The sequence below is a fragment of the Cnephaeus nilssonii genome (genome assembly GCF_951640355.1).
Source record: "Cnephaeus nilssonii genome assembly, chromosome: 2".
Classification (NCBI taxonomy): Eukaryota; Metazoa; Chordata; class Mammalia; order Chiroptera; family Vespertilionidae; genus Cnephaeus; species Cnephaeus nilssonii.
Genome location: NC_137073.1, coordinates 81,695,963 through 81,710,150, shown reverse-complemented (window position 1 = coordinate 81,710,150; position 14,188 = coordinate 81,695,963). Strand labels below are relative to the sequence as shown.

The 14,188-nt window shown below is 34.3% G+C and overlaps 1 protein-coding gene across 1 annotated transcript in view; it reads left to right on the top strand.

Annotated features, from left to right (window-relative positions):
* The window catches only part of CWC27 (CWC27 spliceosome associated cyclophilin), a 167,845-nt gene that overhangs the window by 18,247 nt on the left and 135,410 nt on the right, over positions 1-14,188 (top strand). Inside the window, exons 7-10 of the mRNA XM_079784692.1 lie at positions 1,744-1,813; positions 8,754-8,833; positions 9,831-9,864; positions 12,080-12,237. Coding sequence (XP_079640818.1) covers positions 1,744-1,813; positions 8,754-8,833; positions 9,831-9,864; positions 12,080-12,237 — 342 coding nt within the window. The remainder of the gene's footprint in view (positions 1-1,743; positions 1,814-8,753; positions 8,834-9,830; positions 9,865-12,079; positions 12,238-14,188) is intronic.

Here is a 14,188-nt window from a genome sequence, read left to right as displayed (position 1 = left end):
TGAGTTATTGAGAATTCTGTTTTTTACTTGTTTTTCAATTAATATATGCTCAGTATAAAGAACTTGGAAAGTAGAATATGAAGTATATGACAATGTTTATATAACTTTTCACTCCTTTTTTGGTGTTTATAAATATTTTTAAGTATAAAGCTGTTTCTGTATTCTAGATATTTCCTTAGAATAGTTTTCAAAAAATAGAAATTTATTTTTTTAATAAGTTCCAGTATTTTTTGAACAGTATTCTTTACATTATTAGTCTGTTTTATTAAAATAGATATCTGAGAGTTAGATTTCAGTTCATTCTTTTATTGAATTATGGAATCCATATTAGGGATTTTATTGTACTTAAAGTGTTAGGTTCAAACAGTTCTAAATATAATCCTGCCTAACCCAGTAAATAAAAAACCAAACTTTATTAATCTTTTTGGCCTTTAGTTTCCCCATCTTATAAAATGGAGATTATAATAAATACAACACCTGGTTGTTATGAAGATTAAATGAGAAGGGGAATTTGAAAATGCCCAGTAGTACAGGCATTTAATACATATTCATTTCTTTCCTTGATAACCTATAATATAAGTAAGGTAAGTTGTTTAAACTCTCATATATGAGGCAGACATTTTAATAAGCAGTTGATGTCTTATGGCAAAATAACTTCATATAGAGCTTTGTATTTAGTTTCCTTTTACTTTTTTATTTATTTAGTTTGACTAATTTATCTTTGGGTGAAAGGTCACTCTCACTGTGTTCTGATACAATATTTTTTTTTCTATAGTTTATCTTGACAACAAGCTCTGAAGTTGGGTGTTTTTATTTTTGTTTTTAATTCATAGTAAATATATTGGGAATTATGTGGTATTCATTGATTGCATCTAGGTTTTGAAATAAAAGTTTCTCTTTTGTTACCAAATCTTTTATTTTTATAATATTTGAGGAAGAGTTTTTTTTTTTACTTATTTATTTATTTTTTATTGATTTCAGAGAGGAAGGGAGAGGGAGAGAGAGATAGAAACATCAATGATGAGAATGAATCATTGATCAGCTACCTCCTGCACTCCCCCTACTGGGGATTGAGCCTACAACCCAGGCATGTGCCCTTGACTGGAATTGAACCTGGATCCCTTCAGTCTGCAGGCCGACACTCTATCCATTGAGCCAAATCAGCTAGGGCTTGAAGAAGAGTTTTAATAACAAATTATTTATTTTTCTTGGGAAATCTTTGGTTTGAAGGCTCAAAGAAGAGATTTATTTATTTTTCTCCCCATAGACTATTTTATTTGACAGTTTTGTTTAACTTATTAATTTTAAAATATTAAGCCATATTTTGGCAGACACTAGATTAATTGCTTCCCATTTGTAGTGCTCTCAGGTCTATATATTTATTAGTTTTTCAGAATTCTCAATTGATAACCAATTTTGATAAATATAAAAAGCTTAATTATTTCTGTCCTGTTTGACTTAGTATATTTAATGGTAGTGCTCAGAATGGATTTTTGGTCATTAGTTTAGTCTAGTATATGAATCATATGTGGTCTGAGGCTAAAACCATAACATTATGCTGAAAATATAGGTCGTTAGTATATTTCTACTGAATATTAAGTAATATTGTCTACTGTTAAACAGAAAGTGTTTCTTCTTGTAAGTTCTACTCTTTTTTTGGCGGGGGGGAATAGGATATTTATAAGTTTTGTTTAACTTTTTCTTTCTAATTTTCTTTCATTCTTTTTCCCTTTTTTTAATTAGAAATTTTAGTTTGCTTTCATTTGGAGAGGAAGCTGAGGAAGAAGAGGAGGAAGTAAATCGAGTTAGTCAGGTAAAACCGTAATTTGCCCTTTTTTCTGAATTGTAAAAAAATTAAGGATTATATCTTACTCATTTTTGTATTTCCTGCTGTACACAGAGCACATTCAGTAAACGTTCATGGAACTAATTTGTAAAATGATTTATGGTCAGTAATATTTGCATCTTCTGAGAAGATTTGCCCTCTTAAAAAGAACTCATGGACACGGACAACAGTGGTGATAGCATGGGGCAGGTGGGGGAGGTGGAAGAAGGTATGGGGGGATAAATGGTGATGGAAAAAAAGAAAATAATTGACAGTTTTTTTAAACCTGGGATTATTTTTCCAGTCAGTTAGAACTAAAGTTAAAGAACTTTATGATTCAGATTTTAATTGCTATTTGTTTAATGGGTTTGCTAGATGATAATGATTATTGTTAGTATTATAAACAGTGATAGACCAAAAACTCTTATATTCATTTAAATATTTATATATATTTATTCATTTTATCAGTTCTCATCACAGCCCTTTAAGATAGGTATTATTAATATCCCCATTTTACCCATGATTCTATTAAGGTATAGATAGGTTATAATTTGCTCAAAGTCACAGAAGCAGTAAGTTATCAAGACCTGGGATTTGAACCTACATCTATCTCACTATAAAATCCATGTCTTTGGATTATATATCGCCTGTGGGCCTTTTACCTCACAATACGTCCCATATGCCTTCTAGTGTGGTGTTCCTCAGTCTCACTTTCCCCACAGTACTCCTTACAGTGCCCTGCCATTGTTCAGAGCAGTGATTCTAATAAGTACACTTCAAGAAAATCATCTAAAGTGTTTTCACTCCCAGATATTCTGATATGTCTTCCTTTTTGGAAAGTTCGCGAACACTGAGATCTAAGGATTAGGTTCAAAGTCTTTACTGTAGTAATTAAAACTCTATAACCTAACACTGCCTTACTTGCTTAACTTAGTCACCTATTTCTTACCAACACTAACACTAGCATTGACTTAAAAGCACATTATTGTTACCCTGGTCTTTACTTCTTTATCCATGTATTTGCTCCCCTAACCATTGAGCATAGTTTTGGTGGGCTAATATTGAGCATACAGTAAGCACACTGCTTATACCCCTTGCGTTAAAACTGAATTAACGTGGGCACATATTAGAAATATTTTGGTCATAATTTTTTCTCTCACTACAGTATTCTTGAGTGATCTATTTGCTACTGTGATTCAATTATCACCTATAAACTAATATTCTGAACAAGGAGATAAGACTGAATATTTCTTCTGGCTCTTCCTCATTCTGAGTGCCTTGAGGAAGCATCTCTACTTCAGGTGTCAAAATTAAATTCCTCTTTACATGAGAACTTCCTTTCCCCATTTCTTATCAATATCACTGATATGTCTGTCACCCCAATAAAATCATCTTCATTAGATGTCAGTGCACTAGTCTTGCACTATTCGTGATTCAAATGTGTGTCTCATTAACATGAAAGATTTATTATGTCATGATCCTATGGGTATATTTGTAAATGGACAAAACCACAAATGTTAGATCTAGGAATTGCCAGGATTCCCTTTCATTGATGTTGTCTAAAGATGTTAAGTTTCCTTGTATACTCATGCCTTCCCCACAGTCTTCCTACCCATTTTCCCTTTTGCTCGAAGCATGCTCTCTCCTTTATGTGGCTAATTGTTGTTTTTTCTTTAAGATTTAGCTCCACTATCAACTCCTGACTACCTCTACCTCCCTCCCCTACCCAACTCCTGCCCAGGCTGAACTTAATTTCTTTCAGTGGTAACCTGCCTCTGGCCTTCCGAAGCACCTATTATACTGCATTGTATTGATTTAATAAATATTTGACTGTGCCAAATACTTATTTTATATAATCTTTATCACAACCATATATCATGTAAATTTTGTGAATGAAGAAACCAATACTCAGGATATGTAGCTTTTCCAAAACTGTGTAATTACAAGATGGTGGAATCAGAAATTTGAAGTTAGGTTTCTGTAGCTATTTAAGTCTCTAATATGATTTTGAATGCTGCAGAAGCTGCCTAGTTCAAACATAAGCCATTTAAAAGGCTGGCCAGAAATTTCACTGGGAGCACAGCATTCTGGGATGGAAGGCAGCCTAGTGCAATTTGCTTGTGCCGTTCCCTATCTCCCGTAGGGTCCTGGATTCTAGGTTGAGCAGCCTTTGGAGATCAAGAGTAGGACAAAGGAGTTTTTCCTGACAATCTTGAATTAAATATTTAATTTTGTTGAGTTAAATATCTGGTTAAAAGTAAGTTTTGTTCACAGTTACTGGGAGATTGACTTTACTAGGAAATTAGTTTAAAGTTTTTCTATTTGTAACAGCAGCATATGTTAAATGTTTAACTTATACTGAATATAGTAAATTTGATATTCCAAAAGCACTTTGAGCTTGCTACGAGGTTGTTATGTGGAGGGATACCACCATAGATAATGTCAGCTGGTTCTTTATGTTTGTCCTTAAATCTGAAAAATACTTCAAACATTAGAAAGACTAGGTAAATGCTTTCCTCTTTGTCAAGAAAATTGCAACCTACAGTCCATTAGCAAATGAGTAGTATAACTGTAGCATTGTGTCATCATATTTCTCTCATCTGACTCTTAAATAGGTTGGGCTATGTGATAAAATTATCACATTTTTATTTTTGACTTTCAAATCTATATCTCTCAGCTGGCTTACTCTTTTTTCCTTTAGCTGCCTACTGGATATCTCCCTATTTGAATATCCTGCTAGTTATCCAAGTCCTAGCCAAGGCTTAATTTGTTATATTTTCTTCTCAAACTTCTCTGTGTCCTGTGACTTTTCTTTCTATTCCCTGGCATTGGTGTCCTCTAAAACATTTTAGATTCAGTTTTGACTTTTTTCTTAATTTTACTCTGCATAACCAGTTGTATTGTTTTACCAGTTTTTCATTCATACTGTATCTCAAATCTATTTTTTCCTTTTAATTTATATTGCTGCTACCTTTTTTTAGGCCTTCATTATCTCTAGCCTCAGCTGCTACGTAGTCTACAGACTGGTCTCCCATCTCCCTTCTCTTCTTCCCCTTCCATTCATTACTCTCAGAATATTTTTTCTGAAGCCTCATTAAAATGTATAGTTGCTCTCTGCTGACTGTAGAAATAAGGCCAAATTCTTTGGCCTGTTACTTCAAGCCTCTGCGTTCCTGACTCCTCTTTGCCAACTCTGTCTTTTAGCCTCATACTTCTTAAATTTCCCTGCTGGTAAAAATCACTGATAGTACTTTTTTAAAAAGTAGATTCCTAGATCTCAGACCTACTGAATCAGAATCAACAAGGGAGGAGAGGCCTGGGAAGCTGTACTTTTGTTAATTCCCTGTAATTCTTATCAGGGAAATGTAGGAAACACTGCATCAGCAGATCTGAACTGTTTGCTATCCTATATAATAAAAGCCTAATATGCTAGTTAGACCGGACGTGAGGGCTGAGGCAGAGGCGGTCGCAGGGACCGAGCCTCTTGCATGATTTTCGTGCATCGGGCTTCTAGTTTTACATAAATGCCTGGTATTTTCCCTTTTGTGTTTGTGTCTTTGTGTTCTTCTCCCTGCCTGAAGTGTCCTATCCCCCTTCTGGGTATCAAAGTCATATTTATTTTCATAACCTAAAATACCGTCTTTTCTAAATGTCTTTTCTTTTTCTGGTCTAACCTTTGCCTTGTGATCCTTACGTTTTCTTTTTAAAAATATTCTTTTTGCTTTATTGTATAAGAACCCTGACTTTGTTCTCATTGTATACTACTGAAACATTTTCCCCTTTTCTTTCTGCCTTATTGTGTGGAGTTCCAGGCTGTGAGCTCCTTGATGGTAAACTTTGTGTCATCTTTGAGTGAGAGTGTGTTGGAGTAGAAATAGCATGGATTTGAGGTCATACAAACTTACGTTGGCACTTCACTTTCCACCGGTACTTGGTGATCTTGGATAACAGTCTCTCTGAGCCTCAATTTTTCTCTTTGTAACATGGAAATAATATGTACCATTTAGAGTAGTGAAATTAGGCTATGTATATCCTTACATTGATATATTATACAATCTTGGAAATGTTTTTGAATGTTAAATGTCTTAAACAATATACTCTGTTATAATTTGTATTTTATTCTCAGAGAGCTAAAAATTATTAAACAATCTCTAATATGACCATAACTGTTACGCAGAAGCTGCCACCCTCATGCTCAAGCAATCTAGAGGGTGGGGAGAAACTTCCCCAGCAGTTCAGCTTTCTGGGGTAGGAAGCCATATGCGGGGTATAACTAGCCTAGTGCCCTTCCAGAGCCCTCCCAGAGGGTCCTGGACACTAGCTTGAGCAGCCTGGAGAGCACAAGTGGACACCTGTACAGCATGACCCACCCACAGCCTGTTCTCCACATGGAAGTGTGTCTTGGCATGCTGTGCAGAGTCTTTGGCCTACAGAATTCAGCTGTTTTGTCTGTTTATATGATGGAGTCTTTGTTAAATTCATCTTGAGAAAATAGAACAACAACAAAAATTGTTGAAATTTACTGGCATAGAGGAAAGAAAATTTCTCTACAGGGCACGAGATAAATTCAAAAGAGATTCAAAATGGAAGTGTATTTGGTTTATTTTGCTTTTGAACTATTCTTTAGACTATGAGCACCATTCAAATACATTTTACCTTATGGGTAAAATGAACCCTTAGGAAAAAAAGGGGGGGGGGGAGAGGAGGCTAGCTTGAATGTTGAATGACCTATAGAATACCTATATTTTAAAATTTAGCCTTACTGTTTTAAAATGTATATAATAACCAGAAACAGAGTCAAGTGTCTTTTACAATGACTAAGAACAATGTGCAGTTTTAGTAGTTGCATGAAATTAAATATTTCTAGAGGACTTGAAAATAATTGTTTCATTATTCATTTGCTTATCAAGTTTCTTTTGTCAGTGACTCCACAGTGTTAAGCTTTATTCCAGAACCAGTCTAACATCACAAGTTAATAATTGGTGAAGTCTGAACTGAGGCTTTACTTTATGTGAAAGGAGAAATAAGATAGAGTCCCCCCTGGTTTATGGATTATCAGTGTGGGATTACAGACACCGCTTCACCCCACTCATTTATTCGTGACAAGGCGCCTCTCCCACGTGGGTTCACTTTCCTTCATTATTTATTTCAGTATCTTTCTACTACCTGATAAAAATCTCTTTTAGAATAATAGAATTTTATAGCTCAAAGGGATCTAGTCCAACTTCCTTTCTTTATAGATGGGGAAACTAAGACTCTGGTTAAATGACTTTCCAGACTGACTCATTTCCTTTTTGATAGGATTGCATGATAGGGGGGGTGCCATAATGACACATCTTGAGTTCAGGAAAGCACATTGTCAGAGTCTCTCATATTCTTGTGGACAGCATGAGGAAATGTGATCCGGGAGATAGTACAGTTAGATGGATTTATAGCTGATTGAATACTTCTGCCCAAAGAGTGCTTTGTTGTCAATCTGTGCCTGATTATTTGAACTAGTCAGTTGAAATGTAATAGGAGCACATGTAAATTCTATACTTGAGTTTAATGAAATCAGCTGAATAGGTATAAGACTTAATAGCCTGTAAGCCCTGGTTGAATTATTAAGAGAGTAAGGTCTCTGGAATAAGGAAATTAACATTCTTTGCATTTTTGCTCACATTTGCAGCATTTTGTTCAGTTCTGAACACATTTAAGAAGGATATTGACAAACTAGCTGCATCCAGAGGCTGGGAGGGTTGTGAGGAGGATGGGGATAATACCAGAACCCATCTCACATAGGGACTGCTTGAGGAATGCGATAGACTTTGGAGAAGTAAAAACTAAGTGAAAATGTAATCCTAGGCTTCACATATTTGAAAGGTTTTTGGCAGATCCCTCCCTTCTTATTGCTTTCTTAAATAATAGCTTTATTCAGTTGTCTGTATTGGTTTAAAGTTTATTCTTGAATCTTTGTGTAAAATTTAAATTCAAATGTCATAAAATATTTTCACATGAAAGGTTATAATCAGCCAAGTAGTTTTTATGAGGCAAGTTAAATGATAGATTTCATTATAAAAGAATCTCAATAACTAGATTTTAAAATAGTGATTAAATTGTACCACATTTACAATAGTGATACATATAATACTTCTTTTACTTCAAGATGTTCACATTTTACTCTAAATGCAGTTGTAAAAAGGCTTTTTTTTTTTTCTCACCCAGAAAAAGTTATATTGATAGCGAAATATCTTTCAGAAGGGAGGGGAGGAAACGAGGAGTAGGAATAGTGTACTGTAGCACAGTGCCTGGCACAAAGTATATACTTAGTAGTAGGAGTAGTTGCTATTTTACAGTTGTACTTATATCTTCCTATGACTTGTTTCTCTACTAAAATACAAATTTACTGAGCACATGAGCTTTGAAAGTAAAGCATTTATTAAGCATTTGGTCATTGATGAATGTTGTCATACTTGAGAGGCTCTTCCCTTCTGTGTTTTCTGCTTGTGAATAGCATCTCATAGGTGCACTCATCTGGTTGCTTGGGCACATTTAAAAAGTGATTCTGTGCAATGTAAAGAATGCATTTGGAGGATAATAGTGTACATTTATTTCAAATTACTCATGATTTATCTTCTAAGTTTTAATATCGGGGTCAAATTAATTAGTTTAGCTGTATGTAAATCTTAAGAGGGTTCAGTGTTTGGAAATAATAATGAATAAACTTATTTTCAAGGATACGTCACCTTTTGAAAGAAAAGATGTTTCTAAAATAATATTTTCAGCCAATTCAGTAAGGTTCTCATTTATAAAGCTTGAGTTTATACTGAAATTTTCAGGAACACATTTCTTTTGCTAATGTACTAGATTTTATGTAAATTTGTTCACTTGTCCTTTTGGAAGACTCTTTCCCCCCCCACTCATGATTTTATCATGCATTCCTTTCTAGAGCATGAAGGGGAAAAGCAAAAGTAGTCACGACTTGCTTAAGGATGATCCACACCTCAGTTCTGTTCCAGTTGTCGAGAGGTTGGTATGGTGCTAGTGTGATTCTAAGTTCTCATTTTCTGGCTTACTAGTAGATAATTTATAGCTTCCTTCGTGAGTAAGCAGTTGTTCCTCATATGTCAAATTTTTTTCAACCCATCCAAAAAGCTAAAGCATTTTGACAATGGAGGTAGTAGAGCTTCTAACATATGGAGAGAAGCACTGTAGTCACTTTCACTCTTCTTGCTATCTACTTCAGTTGAACTCATTAAATTTAAAATTGTTAAACTTTTAAATCTTGGGATAGTTTGAAGACTAGGGAAACTGTTTGCTTTAACATTTTTATGTTTAATTCAAATTTGCTTTGCTAACTTTTTCCTTGGAGCATTTTTGTCTCAGTTGGTATGTTGGGTAAAAAAATCAGAATTGAAGAGTTTTGTGAAAGTCACCACATTTGGGGCCAATCCATTGAGTATTATTTCTTATATATTAAAGGAGTTAACAGAAAATTATCTTACTATCTTTGTTGCTTCTCTTTGAGAAGGGAAGATATATTACTGTTACATATAATTGCATGTGAAATATTGGGCCAGTGTCTTAAAGGGGGACTAAAATACTACTATACCAAGTTTAGCTGAGTTTCAAAAATTCTGCTTCAAAACAGTCTTTTCTTAATATCATTGTATTTGAAAGATTTGATTTCATGAACCAGAATACATCAAGCCAATGGAAGAAATTGTTTTCTGCAGCTCTTTGTTCATAAAAATAGCATTGTTGATTTTTTCTTTGCAATTTTTCTTTTAATTCTATTGATTTTGTGTATGTGCTGATGGAGCATACCTCTTATTCTATTTATTAAAAAATGACTCATTTTTAGGATGTTTCCACTTACTCTAGAATGCCATTCTGAAATTTCTATGTTGAAATAAGTTTTTGAAGTATTAATCCAACAAAATATTCTAAATTTTTGGGTTATTGAATAATTTTATTACTTCCATTTTGAAGCTAAAATTTACTTGTTTTCCTTATTTTTTTGTAGTGAAAAGGATGATGCAGCAGGAGATTTAGATGATGTGAGTATTTTAGTATAAATATAGTTTGAACAATTTACAGAAAATTCAAAAATTTTAAAAAAATTTAATTGTTTTTCTTAAACGGTTATATACAGGGTGTCCAAAACAAATGTATACACACTTTAACAACTGATAGCTCAATTGATGTTCCTTACTTTTCAGATTTAACCCATTAGAACTAATAATTATTTAAAATGTGTATATATTTCTGGGGACACTCTGTATATTACTTTTATAATTATGCATATCAAATTTTGAAAAAATATGAAAGATTTAAAAATATATAGTATTTTTGCTATTATAATATTTTCTTCCAAGTGTATGTCTACGTGTGTGGAATCTTATATATTAATTTCTAGCCTGTTTTTTCTCCCTATGATATAACATTACTTGAATAATCAAAATTCAGATGTTATTTTATTTTATTATGTTAAAAGTTGAAATGTTGATGCATGGGTATCTTATATGATGTATGGGAAATACTTGGATCAGTTATTTATAGTAGTATTCCTTCTTTATACACACATTTCAGAAGATTCTATTTCATGACTGTAGTTACCTTTTTAGTTATACTGCTTAAAGCTGATAAAAGAGAAGGCAGTTTCCTTTATATATAAGAGATCAAGTTTTTCAAGTCATCTATTTGTCACTTTATGTAAAACCCATTGATCTGTGCATCGTATAATTCAGTAGGAAGTACATAGCTTTCTATGCATGAATACTATTGCCACAGTCAAAAAAGAGGGTTCTTTCTGATTATGGAGGGAAGAGAAAGAATGAATATCTAACCTGTTCAAGAAAATCTTCCTGGAAGAGATGATTGTGTTGTGTCTTATAGAAGAATTAGGAGTTAACTAGATCAAAAAAGGTGGTGAAGGTTCCTCTCGCTCGGAGAATAGCATATGCTAAAGCCCGGTGACAAGGAGAGATTATATCTTATATAGGAAGCAGAAGCTGAGGTTAAAGTTTGAGAAAGAACTGGCCTTATGTAAGGAGTAGGGAGGAAGAGTGTTGAAGGTAGAAGAAACTACACATACAAAAGGCTCTGAAGCAGGAGAGAGTTTGGTATGGAAGACCTCGGTCAATGGTTATCAACTTTTAGGGCTAAAGAATGTCTTAAACATCTTACTGAAAACATTCACAATTTCTGTTCTTCAAGATTTGGTTTGGAAAGACTGGGGTAAGGGCTAGGATTTTATATTTTTTAACAAACAATCCAGGTTGTGTGGTCTGAGGACCAAACTTTGAGGACCATTGCTCTAAGGGTCCACAACCTCAAGTTAAGAATCTTGCCTCACTGTGACTCAGCTGGTCAAAGACAGAATAGAAAAAGATCCCCTTGAAATAGCATCTTTCTTAGCCTCCCTTCTCCCCTCCCTCCCTTCCTCCTCCTTTTTCTCTCCACTCCTCTCTCTGTTGGTGCTGGGAACTATTCTAGCAGTTGAATATACAGCAGTAGGCAAAATGGTCCAGAATATTAGCTCTCATGGAATGCTTCCTCTAATTATGGGAGCAAGACAATAAACACATAACTAATTAAAATATAGGTCAGATGGGTGATAAATGCTTTGGGGGGAAAACAGGGAAGGAGAATAGAGTGCTGGAGGTGGGTGGGTGATTCTTCCATTTTAATAGGGTGACCAAAATAAGTGTCACCGAGAGGGTAACATATGAGCAGAGATCTGAGATGAAAGAGCAAGCAATGCGGATAAATGGAATAAGAATGTTTCAGGCCGGAGAGAATAACAACTCCATAGTTGGCTAGTGTTGCTGAGGTGGAGCTGTGTGACATCATGTCAGGGAGGTACAGATTGAGTAGGGTCTTGAGTGAGTTGGAGATCCACTGAAGGGTTGTGAGAAGAGGAGTAATTGCTGTGACAGATTATAGGAAGAAATCTCAGCTGTCCCATCTCCACCTCTTCTACTTGATTCCTGGTTGAGGTCAGCATGCTGGTGATACAGGAGCACAGTTTACTGCACAGAGGGGCTGGGTGTGAATTGAGCAAACAGCCCTGACTGGGTTATCTCACACTTACATAGTTCACCCAGAGCAGACCTCAGGGGTATTCCCCCCTGTAGCAGATTCTTCATTCAGCCTTTGCTAATTCAAAACCCAACAAAAAGAAAAACAAACCTGGCTTAAGATGCAATGAGGAGTCTGGAAGTGAAAGGGGAGATGGAATGCCCAGCACATACTCCATTTCAATTTCTACAGGATGAAGAATTTGAAGGTGCAGAGAATGATGAAAGCATTGATGGTGATGAGAAGAACCTGATGAGAGAAAGAATTGCAAAAAAGTTAAAAAAGGACCCAAGTGCAAGTGTTAAATCAGCTGGAGAGGGAGAAGGGGAGAAGAAATCAGTTAGCCGCAGGTAAGTTGCTTATTGTGCTTCTAGGTATCAGAGTATTTGTCTTTTTATACTTCATTTTAAATTAAGATTGAGTCCTCTGTTCAACTTACTGTTTAAAATACTATTTTCATAATGCTTGGTATATGTACTAGTTGTGCTAAATTAGCCCATTTGGAAACCTAAAAGAAAATAGGCCAGTTTTAAAGTAATTACAGCAATGAATCAAATTCCACTTCATTTTTCTCTGATCTCATCTTTAAAATCCTCTATATAATTTGTTATATATGAGCAAGCAATATATTAGCTAGATGGGGAAGGTTGTGTTTGTTTAATATCAATGAGAGCAGCAGAATAATTGTGTAGAATGAAAAGAGATGTCTTCAGATTCAGGTGAGTAAAATTTGTCAAAACTGGTTAAAGAAAATGTGTGGGCATGAAAGCATTTTTAAATACCTTTTCAAGTTTGATTTATACCATATACCCCTCCTAATCTCAATGGTACTATAAAAGAAATTTCAGCAAATGCCTGATAAAGAGTTGTTGAACTTTGTGACTCAACATTTTATTCCCCTGAAATTCAACTTAATTGAAAAATTCTCCTTTGTGATTGTATTATTATAAATTCATGGTATGTGTTTTAAATAATGTTGCTTTAAAAAATAATACTATTTGTTTTCTTTGGATGGCTTACATTTGGGGATAAGATAGATTTAACTACATATGAACAACATTTTTTGCTGTTGTTTCTCAACCTCTTATAAAAAAAAAACTTTAAAAAATATTCCCATGTTGTCATTGCTTAGCTCCCTTAATTTTTTCCTTTGTGTAACTAGAAAAGTAATTTTCAAAAATTTTCACTGATGTTATAACCTTTTGCATCCAAAAATGGTACTTAGAAGTTACTTTAAATATCTTTTCTTTTTCCAGCAACATTCACCTGACAGGTAATCACTGTTGAGTAATTTAATATAGTATATTAACTTTGGGCCACTAGTAAGTGAAGATTTTGGTGATTATGTATATGCTTATTCATAAATGGAGTTGATGAGCCTCTCATCACCTTTCTAACTCTTAGTCAAATCATGAATATAGTGAAGAATCCTTCTTTTCTCTCTCATTCAAAACAGATTTTCTGCATTTTAAGAACTATGAGCTAGGTTTATAATGTGAAAAAATACATTTTTAATTTTAATAAATAAAACATATTTTCTGTTTAAATGTTTCCTTAAGTCCTCAACTTTATCTTGTTGGCCTTAATACAATGTCAAATACTTATGTACCCTCTAATTAATAGAACTTATAATTTAGCAAAGTTGAAGTTTCTGTAAGAACTAAAGAAAGCTTATTTAGCAAAATTGGCCTTAATAAACACCAAACATCTATTTGTAAGTGTTCTCTTTCCAAAATTTTCAATATTCATATCTTTTTCTCTCTCTCCTTCATCTGTTTCTCTCCCACCTACAAAGGAAAATAAAAGAAAAATAAGATCAGGAGAATGTACTAACTTCTTAGGGAAAACACAGTTTTTCACTCTTATTTATAAATGTTTCCATGAGTGTCTAATTGCCATTTATTTTAAGAACAAAAAATTTCCAAAATGATTACTGCTTTTGGTCAGTTATACTAGCTTCACTATAGTTTAAGTCTCAAGTGAGTTTTATGTTAAAAAAACAGGAAACCTTTAAGAATCTTAAAAAATTGTAAGGTGGTGAAAAGGATATTTTTATTTAAAGGAAAATCACTGTTCAGTCTAAGTTGAATTTTAATGGAAATAGCTGCCAGCCAGCTAGGACATTAGTGTAAAATTATTATCTACTAGATGCCTGGTGCACGGATTCACGCACTGGTGGGGGGGCGTGACCTGTGGGGATCAGCCTCTGTGGGAGCATTGCTCATCCCAGTCAGCCGAGCAGCACTCCCACTGTGGGAGTGCACTGACCACCAGGGGGCAGCTCCTGCGTTGAGCATATGC